Source organism: Heptranchias perlo, chromosome 3, assembly GCF_035084215.1.
Source record: "Heptranchias perlo isolate sHepPer1 chromosome 3, sHepPer1.hap1, whole genome shotgun sequence".
NCBI classification, from domain to species: Eukaryota; Metazoa; Chordata; class Chondrichthyes; order Hexanchiformes; family Hexanchidae; genus Heptranchias; species Heptranchias perlo.
The window spans coordinates 10,162,853-10,175,624 of NC_090327.1; the positions used below are offsets into that span (position 1 = coordinate 10,162,853).

The window sequence follows — 12,772 nt, forward strand, 5'->3', positions numbered from 1 at the left end:
TTATTTTTTTAAAAATGGTATTTGCATCTAGTAAAACAATTCAGCTAGTCAGTTGTATATAGACGGTGTAGAGCTCTTCACAGCACTTTTCCAAATCGTTGCAAATCTGTCCTGATGAACAGGTTTGCTCCCTTGACGTGACTGCTGTGTGACATCTCAGCACAAGTGTGCAAAAGTTGAAAGGAAAAGTAAAAATTTACAGGGCTATTTGGGAAAGAGCAGTGGGAGTGGGACTAAATGGATGGCTCTTTCAAATCACAGGCACGATGGGCTGAATGGCCTCCTTCTGTGCTGTATGATTCATTGCACTGTTTCCCCATCCATTTCGATGTCAAGTTATGTCCTATGTTTCTGAGTTCGACTCTAGACCATCTACGCAGTAAAAGCTGCGAGTAACGTTTTCAAATGATCCTAAAATGAAGGCTGCAGAAATCCAAAGCGGGATTCATTAGTAGTTGCAAATGCCGGAGGCAAGTTGGCAACATCATTCTGTGGCTGTGAGATTAGGACATCAGAAACAACGGCACATCCTGTTAAAGTGGGGAAAATCAGCTGGGAAAAATGGAGTTCATCTGGGGCTACACTGAAGAATCATTAAATCTTGGTTACTTCACCTTTATTTTAGGGAGGGAGGGATGGGGAAGAAACAGGCTGAGACACCTCTATGGTTAATTGCTTTACATTGATAGCACTTACTGTTGAGTCACCTGAGCCATTGTTTCACAGGGATTTCAGTGCAGTATTTAGGCTGTTTTCTGGATCAGTTATATTTACGATATAAACATATTACTACAGTATAATTACATACAGTATAATTACATGCAGTATCTTCCAGGACACTTTTTACCTGAATGTAGTACATGTAGCTTTGAAAAATGAGCGACGTTATCAAAATACAAGCATTTCTCTCATGTAATTGGAGGGAGATTTTTTTTTGTTGCATGTAGCCTGTGCAGCGTTTAAATCAATCTCTTAACTTGTCAGGTCTGAAGAAATAACGGTCTCCGTGGGCTGACTAGTTTTTCGTGCTTTCAAATCAAACTCTGCTGTACTGAAACGGACAGTAATATTGGAGTAATAAATCTGCTTCAATGTTAAGACTAGCTTTATTGCTGTAATATTAAGCCCACAAAACTAAAATATGCATTCAAAACACAATTCGATATAAATCTTAAACACTTGAGGAGCCATTTAAAGTTTTGGCAATGTTGTAAAACAGGACGATATTGGATTGGCCGCTCGTTATATGCCCTGCACTCATTTCCATTGGAAAGAAGCAACGGGCGGAGTGTACGTCGGGCGGCCAATCCGATATCACTCGTTTTACATCATCACCAAAATTTAAAATTAGAATCATGGAATCCGACAGAGCAGGAGGAGGCCATACGGCCCGTCGTGCCTGTGCCGGCTCTCTGAAAGAGCGACCAATTAGTCCGACTCACCTACTCTTTCCCCATAGCCCTGCAATTTTTTCCTTTTCAAGAAGAGATCCAGTTCCCTTTTGAAAGTTACTATTGAATCTGCTTCCACCGCCCTTTCAGATAGTGCGTTCCAGATCATAACATCTCGCTGAGTTTAAAAAAAAATTCTTAACTCCTCCTAGGCTTTTTTGCCAATTATTTTATATTTGTGTCCTTTGGTTACCGACCCTTCTGCCAGTGGAAACAGTTTCTGCTTATCGACTCTATCAGAACCCCTGATAATTTTTAACACCTCTATTAAATCTCTCCATAAACTTCTCTGCTCGAAGGAGAACAAACCCAGCTTCTCTAGTCTCTCCACATAACTGAAACCCCTCATCCTTGGTACTATTCGAGTAAATCTCCTCTGCACCCACTCCAAGGCCTTGACGTCCTTTCTAAAGTGTGGTGCCCAGAATTGGACCCAACACTCTAGGGTGGTGGACAATTAAACAACTAAAGGGAGGAGGAGGCTCCATGAATATCCCCATCCTCAATGATGGCAGAATCCAACACGTGAGTTTTTTTCATTCGTTCATGGGATGTGGGCGTCGCTGGCGAGGACGGCATTTATTGCCCATCTCTAATTGCCCTTGAGAAGGTGGTGGTGAGCCGACTTCTTGAACCGCTGCAGTCCGTGTGGTGAAGGTTCTCCCACAGTGCTGTTAGGAAGGGAGTTCCAGGATTTTGACCCAGCGACGACGAAGGAACGGCGATATATTTCCAAGTCGGGATGTATTTGTGCCTTGTAGATGGTGGAAAGGCTTTGGGGAGGCAGGAGGTGAGTCACTCGCCGCAGAATACCCAGCCTCTGACCTGCTCTTGTAGCCACAGTATTTATGTGGCTGGTCCAGTTAAGTTTTTGGTCAATGGTGACCCACAGGATGTTGATGGTGGGGGATTCGGCGATGGTTGAATGTCAGCGGGAGGTGGTTAGACTCTCTCTTGTTGGAGATGGTCATTGCCTGGCACTTGTCTGGCGTGAATGTTACTTGCCACTTATCAGCCCAAGCCTGGATGTTGTCCAGGTCTTGCTACAGACTGCTTCATTATCTGAGGGGTTGCGAATGGAACTGAACACTGAGCAATCATCAGCGAACATCCACATTTCTGACCTTATGATGGGGAGAAGGTCGTTGATTAAGCAGCTGATGATGCTTGGGCCTAGGACACTGCCCTGAGGAACTCCTGCAGCAATGCCCTGGGGCTGAGGTGATTGGCCTCCAACAATTACAACGCAGAAAAATGCAAGATGATGCATTTTCAGTAGGAAAAATGAGGAGAGGCAATATAAACTAGAGGGTATCATAGAATCATAGAAAATTTACGGTGCAGAAGGAGGCCATTCGGCCCATCGTGTCCTCGCTGGCTGAGAAACGAGCCACCCAACCTAATCCCACTTTCCCACATTTGGTCCGTAGCCCTGCAGGTCACGGCTCTTCAGGTGCACGTCCAGGTATTTTTTTAAATGAGTTGAGGGTTTCTGCCTCACTCACATCCTCAACAATGGCGGAGTCCAGCACGTGAGTGCAAAAGACAAGGCTGAAGCGTTTGCAACCATCTTCAGCCAGAAGTGCCGACTGGATGATCCATCTCGGCCGCCTCCCGATATCCCCACCATCACAGAAGCCAATCTTCAGCCAATTCGATTCACTCCACGTGATATCAAGAAACGGCTGAGTGCACTGGAAACAGCAAAGGCTATGGGCCCCGACAACATCCCAGCTGTAGTGCTGAAGACTTGTGCTCCAGAACTAGCTGCGCCTCAAGACAAACTGTTCCAGTACAGCTACAACACTGGCATCTACCCGACAATGTGGAAAATTGCCCAGGTATGTCCTGTCCACAAAAAGCAGGACAAATCCAATCCGGCCAATTACCGCCCCATCAGTCTACTCTCGATTATCAGCAAAGTGATGGAAGGTGTCACCGACAGTGCTATCAAGCGGCACTTACTCACCAATAACCTGCTCACCGATGCTCAATTCGGGTTCCGCCAGGACCACTTGGCTCCAGACCTCATTACAGCCTTGGTCCAAACGTGGACAAAAGAGCTGAATTCCAGAAGTGAGGTGAGAGTGACTGCCCTTGACATCAAGGCAGCATTTGACCGAGTGTGGCACCAAGGAGCCCTAGTAAAATTGAAGTCAATGGGAATCAGGGGGAAAACTCTCCAATGGCTGGAGTCATACCTAGCACAAAGGAAGATGGTAGTGGTTGTTGATGGCCAATCATCTCAGCCCCAGGACATCACTGCAGGAGTTCCTCAAGGCAGTGTCCTAGGCCCAACCATCTTCAGCTGCTTCATCAATGACCTTCCCTCCATCATAAGGTCAGAAATGGGGATGTTCGCTGATGATTGCCATATAAATACTGTGGCTACAAGAGCAGGCCAGAGGCTGGGTGTTCTGCAGCGAGTGACTCACCTCCTGACTCCCAAAAGCCTTTCCACCATCTACAAGGCACAGTCAGGAGTGTGATGGAATACTCTCCACTTGCCTGGATGAGTGCAGCTCCAACAACACTCAAGAAGCTCGACACCATCCAGGACAAAGCAGCCTGCCTGATTGGCACCCCATCCACCACCCTAAACATTCACTCCCTTCACCACCGGCACACCATGGCTGCAGTATGTACCATCTACAGGATGCAGTGCAGCAACTCGCCAAGGCTTCTTCAACAACACCTCCCAAACCCGCGACCTCTACCACCTAGAAGGACAAGGGCAGCAGGCACATGGGAACAACACCACCTACACATTCCCCTCCAAGTCACACACCATCCTGACTTGGAAATATATCGCCGTTCCTTCATCGTTTCTGGGTCAAAATCCTGGAACTCTCTCCCTAACAGCACTGTGGGAGAACCTTCACCACACGGACTGCAGCGGTTCAAGAAGGCGGCTCACCACCACCTTCTCGAGGGCAATTAGGGATTGGCAATTAATGCTGGTCTTCCCATGAACGAATAGAAAAAAAACTGTAGCTGAGGTCAAACCAGTGATTTATAAAGGTTTAGCACAACTTCCTTGCTTTTGTACTCTATTTGTAAAGCCCAGGATCCCGTATGCTTTTTTTAAAACAGCTTCAAAGATTTGTGTATGTGAACCCCCAGGACCCTCTATTCCTGCACCCCCTTTAGAAATGTACCATTTAGTTTATATTGCCTCTCCTCATTCTTCCTACCAAAATGTATCACTTCACACTTCTTTGGGTTAAATTTTATCTGCCACTTGTCTGCCCATTTCACCAGTCTGTCTACGTCCTCATGAAGTCTTAAATTACGCATTTATTTCTGCTTGCCCGAGTTTCATTTTACCTTTTTTTTCCTAATTTAACCTATTGTTAGTGACTCTTTCTATAAACTAACCTTTATATATTTTCTTATTTTTTGCCTTCTGTTTTGGAAGTGAGAGCAACTTCCAAGAAAAAGAACTAGTTTTTTTTTTCAGCGAATGCCACCCAAAGTCTGAATCTTCCAGCCTTTGATGATTTGACTGGGTCACATCGGCGACTGCATCATTCTTCGTCAAGTAAATGCATTGCTGCTCAATGAGTATTCTGTTCAGCTGTCCCCAGGATTCCATCACACTCAGACAGCTAGACCTGTTAAAGGTTCATTTTATAAAGATCAATTCTTTCATTGTTAACTATTATTCATTGTTAACAGGTACCATGCAGCCTGGAGTATTGGGACGAGCTTCAACAAGCATTTGTGGATTATCGTGAATTTAGCCTTTCTGAAAGCAAAGTGTGTGAGCTGCAGCTGCCTAACATTACCTTGGCTAATGACCAGAAGGAGCTTGTAGCTTCTGATCTGTGGAGAATTGTGCTTAATAGTAATCAAGAGGTTGCAGAAGAACAAAGGTGAGACTAGAACATATCACAATTGCATATGGAGTGGGGGTTGGGTGGAGTGGCATGGTTAGAACACCGTTCTTGCACTTTCGGAGCCTGTCTAACAATCATGCAGCCTGGATCAAATGATAATGTGATTTTTTTTTAATTATTGGAAACTGACATGGAAAAATAACTTTCCTGTCCTCGTGTTTACCTTATTTTAGATAATCCTGCAGCAAACCTTTAACCAAAACCAAGGCTTTGAATCCTGGAACTTGAGTTGAAATCCAAGCCCAGATTATGAATGGGATGAAAACCTGGTGTCGAATGGCTGTGATCCAAATCTCTACTGCCCGTATCCTAACTCGCACCAAGTCCCGTTCATCCATCGCCCCTGGGCTCGCTGGCCTACATCGGCTCACAGTCCGGCAATGCCTCAGATTTAAAATTCTCATCCTTGTTTTCAAATCCCTCCATGTCCTCGCCCCTCCGTATCTCTGTAACTTCCTCCAGCCCTACTGCCCTCCAAGATCTCTGCACTCCTCCAATTCTGGCCTCTTGTGCGTCCCCGATTTCCATCGCCCCACCATTGGCGACCGTGCCTTCAGCACTAAGCTCTGGAATTCCCTCCCTAAACCTCTCCGTCTCTCTACTTCTCTCTCCTCCTTTAAGACGCTTCTTAAATCTTATCTCTTTCACCAAGCTTTTAGTCACTTGTCCTAATATCTCCTTATGAGTCTCGGTATCAAATTTTGTCTGATAACACTCCTGTGAAGCGCCTTGGGACGTCTTTACTACGTTAAAGGCGCTATATAAATACGAGTTGTTGTCGTTGTAAGGGTCCTCCACAGGATGAGCTTGGGCAGTCTCAATAATTTCTGAGTGTGACTGCGTACAAAACACAAAACCATCCATAATCTGGTACTGAATTGGCAGCCTCATTCAGAGGCCTTAAGAATGGTCCATATGGAAAGTGGGGGGAAAAAAAACAAGATATGCTGTTCTGAGATGGAAATTAAACCAGGCAACATTCCCCTATCAGCTCTTGAGTGGTGTAAATCATAAATAAGGACATAAAGAACATTTTTTTCACCATTTTGCTACACTTAGCACTTTGAGGAAATTCTCCCCCATCATTGAAACAGCTTTGCATCTATGTGCTTCGAGCTATCACTGAGTGCAAAAAGTACCTTAAGGTTTCATTCCGTAGCACTGATTTCCCTGACCTTGATGACTACAAAAAAAACACTAACTTTGCTCGTCATAGAATCATACAGCATAGAAGGAGGCCATTTAGCCCATCGTGCCTGGGCTGGCTCTTTAAAAAAGCTCTCCAATTAGTCCCACTCCCCTGCTCTGCAAATTTACTCATAACACTAATGAGTTGTCTAGTAGATGAGGTTAAAATTCCAAATATGACTCTTTAAAATTGTTATCAAGGTATAAAATGGGATAATTAGTATGTGCTTACAAAGCCCTTCAAATTAAGTTTATATCAGATTAACAAAAACAATTAATTGGCTAATGAATTGAAATTCTGCACTTATTTTGCTTTTGCTATTGGAAGTCATGTCTCAAAGTAAAGGGAATGTTTTTATGGTACTAGATCTATGTAAAACGTAAATATGGAGCAAGACAAACCAAAGAAGCTAGGATCACGAGTCAGGTTGTGTAAATTCAGCTGGTGCAGTGCTCTCGGCTGGAGGGCATTTTACAAATGTAGTTACATCAACAAAAGTATGATCCTTGGGACACTGCTCTTATTGTGCTGTGCTGCACAGACTTTAACATAAACATTTCACAAAAAAGATGGGAGACATCTGTAAAGGGATTAAAATCATATTCTCCAGTGCACTTCTTAAACCAGTACACACGATGATGATGACCCAGTTGTAGAGAATGGGGTACCTATGGTCCAAACGCATGTTAGACATGCAAAAAGAAAAAAAGGATGTCCAGGCAGTAGGAATAAACAGGTCATTTTCAGGTTGGCAGGCTGTTACTAGTGGGGTGCCGTAAGGATCAGTGCTTGGGCCTCAGCTATTTACAATCTATATTAATGACTGAGACGAAGAGGCCGAATATAATGTATCCAAGTTTGCTGACGATACAACGCTATTTGGGAAAGTAAGCTGTGAGGAAGACACAACATGTCTGCAAAGGGATATAGACAGGTTAAATGAGTGGGCAAGAAGGTGGCAAATGGAGTATAATGTGGGGAAATGTGAGATTATTTACTTTGGTAGGAAGAATAGAAAAACAGAATATTTTTTAAATGGTGAGAAACTATTAAATGTTGGTGTCCAGAGAGACTTGGGTGTCCTGGTACAAGAAATACAAAAAGTTAGCAAATACAAAAGTTAGCAAGCAATTAGGAAGGCAAATGGCATGTTGGCCTTTATTGCAAGGGAGTTGGAGTACAAGAGTAAGGACGTCTTACTACAATTGTATAGGACTTTGGTGAGACCTCACCTAGATTACTGTGTACAGTTTTGGTTTCCTTACCTAAGGAAGGATATACTTGCCTTAAAGGCAGTGCAACGAAGGTTCACTAGATTGATTCCTGGGATGAGAGGGTTGTCCTGTGAGGAGAGATTGAGTAGAATGGGCTTATACTCTCTGGAGTTTAGAAGAATGAGAGGTGATCTAATTGAAACATATAAGATTCTGAGGGGGCTTGACAGGGTAGATGCTAAGAAGCTGTTTCCTCTGGCTAGAGAGTCTAGAACTAGGGGGCATAGTCTCAGGATAAGGGATCGGCCCTTTAGGACTGAGATGAGGAGGAATTTCTTTACTCAGAGGGTTGTGAATCTTTGGAATTCTCTACTCCAGAGGGCTGTGGATGCTCAGTAGTGAGTACATTCAAGGCTGAGATGGATAGATTTTTGGACTCTGTAAGGGAATCAAGGGATTCGGGGATCAGATGGGAAAGTGGAGTAGAGGTCGAAGATCAGCTGTGATCTTATTGAATGGCGGAGCAGGCTCGAGGGGCCGTTTGGCCTACTCCTGTTCCTATTTCTCACGTTCTTATAGCACGTTCAAAGAGCCGGCACAGGCACAATGGGCCGAATTGCCTCCTCCTGTGCTGTATCAATCCATGATTCTTTGAAAATGAGACTGTGGTCAACATCTCACCGGACTACGGCATGGCTTGTAGCTACAGGGCTGAACCCCTACACTAGTTCAAAAAACATTGAAAATTAGCCGTCTTATGTGTGTGATTGGTGTAAATTCGATTGGCTAGTCTGCTTGGGGCCAGGAAGTTAGTACTGTTAACTTGGTATAGTCAAAGTTCTGATGGATAATACAGATTAAAAGGAAAAGGAATAATCTTCAACATTGCATTCAGCAGAATCACATCAGTTTATCAATACAAACTAAAACCATTCTATATCATCTGGAGACCAAGGATGTGTGGTAACCCCCACCCCCCCACCCCCCTTTGAGGTCATGTTTCCCCACCTCATCTGCAGCCCGTAAAGTATCTTCATTGAACCAACTGATTCAGTAAAAGATAAAAAAAATCATTAGATTTTTGTTAGAAGAGGCCAGATAGTTAAAGATATAATGCATTTATGTTTGTATTGCTTGTGATTGTTTAAATTGAATGAATTCTGCCTATTAAGAGAAAATCGAACACTTTTACTTTTCTAACCAAAAACATAACATTGCATCACATGACTATTGCTGATAGGTTGGCCCAGATTTTCCTGGAGCGGGGCCTCTCGTGGCGTGCCCCATTAGTTAGACTTTGTCCCTCGCCTTTCAGCTCGAAAAATTTTTGCGCCACAAGTTGCTGGAAGTGCGAGCTGATAACGGGGCGGCGAGGGGAATGGGGCATCTGGGACCTTAGTGAACGATGGGACCAACAGTGTATCTCCTTAATCAATAAGATTTAAGGATGGAGAAGGAAATAGAGTGAATTAGAGTCAAATCAAGTATAGAAAGAAAAATAGAGAGGGAAAGAAAGATTAGATTAAGAGAGAGAGGAAAAAAGAGACAGCGGAAAAATTAGAATTTTTTTTTTAAATTTTACATTTTAAAAATCTCTAGGAACAATTTACTACCTGCGGGAATGAGGTGCCACAGTTTCAATTGTTCCCCTTCTGGGCCGGAGAGGTTGAGTGGCATTGCAAAAACATAAAATCTCGTCGTTAAAAACGCTGTTAAGTACCAGCTCTGACTTTGTGCGGCGAGTTTAATGGGTAATTAATGCGCAAATGCAGCAATTTCATGAAACGCACGGGGAGGTTGAGGATGAGCTGCTGTTTTCGCAAGACTAACGGCAGACCTACGCAAATCATCTAGCAACTAGTAGCGATGCGCAATTCGCAGGGTACCTCTTCCTTGCCACAAGTTGTTGGACAATTTACAACATTAATAACGGCGAGCGCCATTAAACTCACCGTTATTTTGGCAGCAAATTCTGGCCTGTTGAAAATTTTTCTTTCTTTTGGAGTGACACGGGATTAATTTCTGCTTTATACATAACAAGTACATTTGCAGAATTAGAAAAATACTTTATCTGTTTTAAATTAAGAAAGATGACTTGGCAAAGATAACTTCTATTTAAGAGATCAGGAATGTGTTTTGAATGTAAAAGAATGTAGTAACTTAGACATATTGAATTTCTCTGTATGTTCAACCGTTGCTAAGTGACCCCTTTGTTAGATTACAATACTTAGACGTATTGATACAATGGAAAGATTTTACCAGATGTATGGAACAATCAAACCTGCGGAAGTATGTTGCCCTTGTGGTACAAATAGCCAAACTGAGCCACACTTTTTCATTCTGCCCCATGTTGCCCTTGATTTGATGACCTTTTGGATGAAGGTCATCCCAGAATTGAAGCTGGCATCTACTATAACTCGTGTTTCTGACAAGTAGTATCGCTCACTCTTCCTTCTCCACCTCCCCCCACCCCACAACAACCTAACTGTGACTGGACCCCATTCTTGAATATTAAAATTATCAGTATATGTAACTTCCCTTGAACTTCCAGGTCAGAATTAGATTTTTATTAGCAGGCGTTTCTCACCAAGTAGCTCACAAATAACTTTAGCTTGCACACCATTTTCAGCTGTTTGAAACTGTGTTTTTTGAATGACAACCAAAACTCCCAATAACTTTTTGAGGGAAAAACGTGGCCAACTGCTATATTAGTAAAGTCCAGAGAATAAATACAATTACATCAGCCCGGATTTTCCTCTGAGTGGCGAGCGAACGGCACCCGCCGCTCATTGGACTTGCACTCACCCATAAACTTTTCTTGTTCACGGCAAGTTCCTCTCGTGTCCCTGAAACCAAACTGGCGCCCTCCACAGGGCAGCAGGGAGCCGTGTGAACGCGGCAGGCAACTATCTATCCCCTTAACCAATCAAATCGAAGCATGTTAAGCAGCGCAGAGTCAGAACCAGGAAGTGTAAGTTGGAATAGTGAATTCAATGTCAAACCAGGCACAGAAATTTGAAATAAAAAGAGGGTAAGAAATATTGGATTAAGAGACGGAAGGAAAAATAAAAACATTTTTTGAATGCCCAACAACAATTACAATCTGAAGGAATGAGACTCCACACATGCTAAAGTTAATTTTCAGTGCCAGGAAGATTCTTTGTCCATCTTTAAGACTTACCATGCCATTAAAAGTTTGCTTAGACTTAAATAACTTGATGTACTTTTTTTTTTGGCGAGATTACTTTGTATCCATCGGGGCAGTGCAGGAACTTCACCCCGTTCCATTCATTTGAATGGTGAGTCAGCCGGCGCAATCTACTTCCCGCGAAGTTTATGGAGAAGCAGGGCATCTGGTGGAGCAACTTCCGGATTTTCGTATCTGACTGCGCTGCTCATGTGCGGTCGCCGGAATTTGCCCTGAAATACGGTCCATTAAGTCATCCACAAATACTAAAAAAAAATCTTAAATTCAGTGCTTTGAAACAGAAATACATTCATGCGAATTACCACTTGATCCTAACGGCCATAAAGATCATAAGATAGATAGAAATGAGAAATGCTGTCCAGCCCATCTTGATTCATCTATCTGGAACAAACCACCAGACTCCACCATCGTAACCTCCAGCAAATTCTTAAATGATTCCAGAAGTTCATTCTCCATATTGGTCACTTTGTGAAGAACTTCTTGACATCCGCCTTCAATTTGCCTTTCACTCATTTGTGCCTGTGCTCTTTGTTCTGCTGTCAGGGTTTAATTAGAAGTAGTGTTCCAGGTTTACCTTTTCTAAACAGATTACTATGTTACACATAAAACCTTGTCTATTTCCATGGCTGAAAAGCCAGCTTTTTCCAGTCTGTCCTTCTAACTCAAACGAGTTTAGTGGTTCATCTCGACATTGTCCTGAGAACGTTAATGGCTCTATGGTCAGAACTGGACACAACAATCAAGTTGCTGTGCGACTAGAGCGTTGTCGTGTTTAACCATGACTTCCTCTGACTTGTACGCTATTGTTTTGGGTGTTACAGTTCAGCATTCCAGTTGTTTGCTGATAGCTGCTCTTCAGTGATTGGACATCCCAATATTGAATCTATAATACCCCAGATCTCTTAATTTCATCCTTAAGTAACCAATGAGTGGTTTTGATATAGTTATGTTGCTCGCGTTCCTTCCTGTGCACAATATACTTGTCCATATCCAATTTCATCTGCCACTGTTCTATCCACTTAAGGGAAAATATCTGAGATTTTTCTTGTACCTTTCCGACTTGTTTTTCTCTGTTTTATGCTTTAGTACAGTTAGTCAGAGGCAACCTGGTATCAAATTTTCTGCATTAAATTATCCCCTCGATGGTTTCATGAATAGAAACTGTGAACAGCACTAATCATTCATAACATCATTGCAGGGGCAAAATGCCTGTTCCCAGCATTCCTTCTATCTGCAGTCTCAGCATATTATTTGACCCCGAGCTGAGCTTCTGACCCCATATCCTCTACAGCACAAAGACTGCATCCTTCCACCTCTGTAACATTGCCTGTCTCCAATCGTGCCTCAGCGTTTCTGCTGCTGAAACCCTCATTCCTGGTTTTGTCTCCTCCAGACTTTGTTACCCTGATGTCCTCCTGACTGGCCCTTCATCCTTTGCCCTCTAGTTCTATTTTTTTTACTGTCAATTGTTTCTTACTATCATCTTACAAGATATCTCTGTTCTGACGAAAGGTCATTGGCCTGAAATGTTAACTCTGTTTCTTTCTCCACAGATGCTGCCTGACTTGCTGAGTATTTCCAGCATTCTCTGTTTTTATTTCAGATTTCCAGCATCCACAGTATTTGCTTTTGAAGATACCGCTGTTGCTTGATTGAGTCCTTTTAGCAAATATAGAATATTTTTTCATTTTCTTTGCAAATACTTACAGCCTTTAAAAATGGTCAATTTTCATACAGTTGTTTGCCCTGCTGCTGTGAAAATCCTTTGGCTTAACTTTGGTTGTAGAGACATATCTTTAATAAAGCAAAAT

The 12,772-nt window shown here is 42.9% G+C and overlaps 1 protein-coding gene across 2 annotated transcripts in view; it reads left to right on the forward strand.

Annotated features, from left to right (window-relative positions):
• Nucleotides 1-12,772, forward strand: part of LOC137310136 (intermembrane lipid transfer protein VPS13B-like) — an 875,231-nt gene that overhangs the window by 770,097 nt on the left and 92,362 nt on the right. For both annotated transcript variants that reach the window (XM_067978114.1, XM_067978120.1), the window contains exon 40: nt 5,130-5,326. In XM_067978114.1, the coding sequence (XP_067834215.1) occupies nt 5,130-5,326 (197 nt within the window). The remainder of the gene's footprint in view (nt 1-5,129; nt 5,327-12,772) is intronic.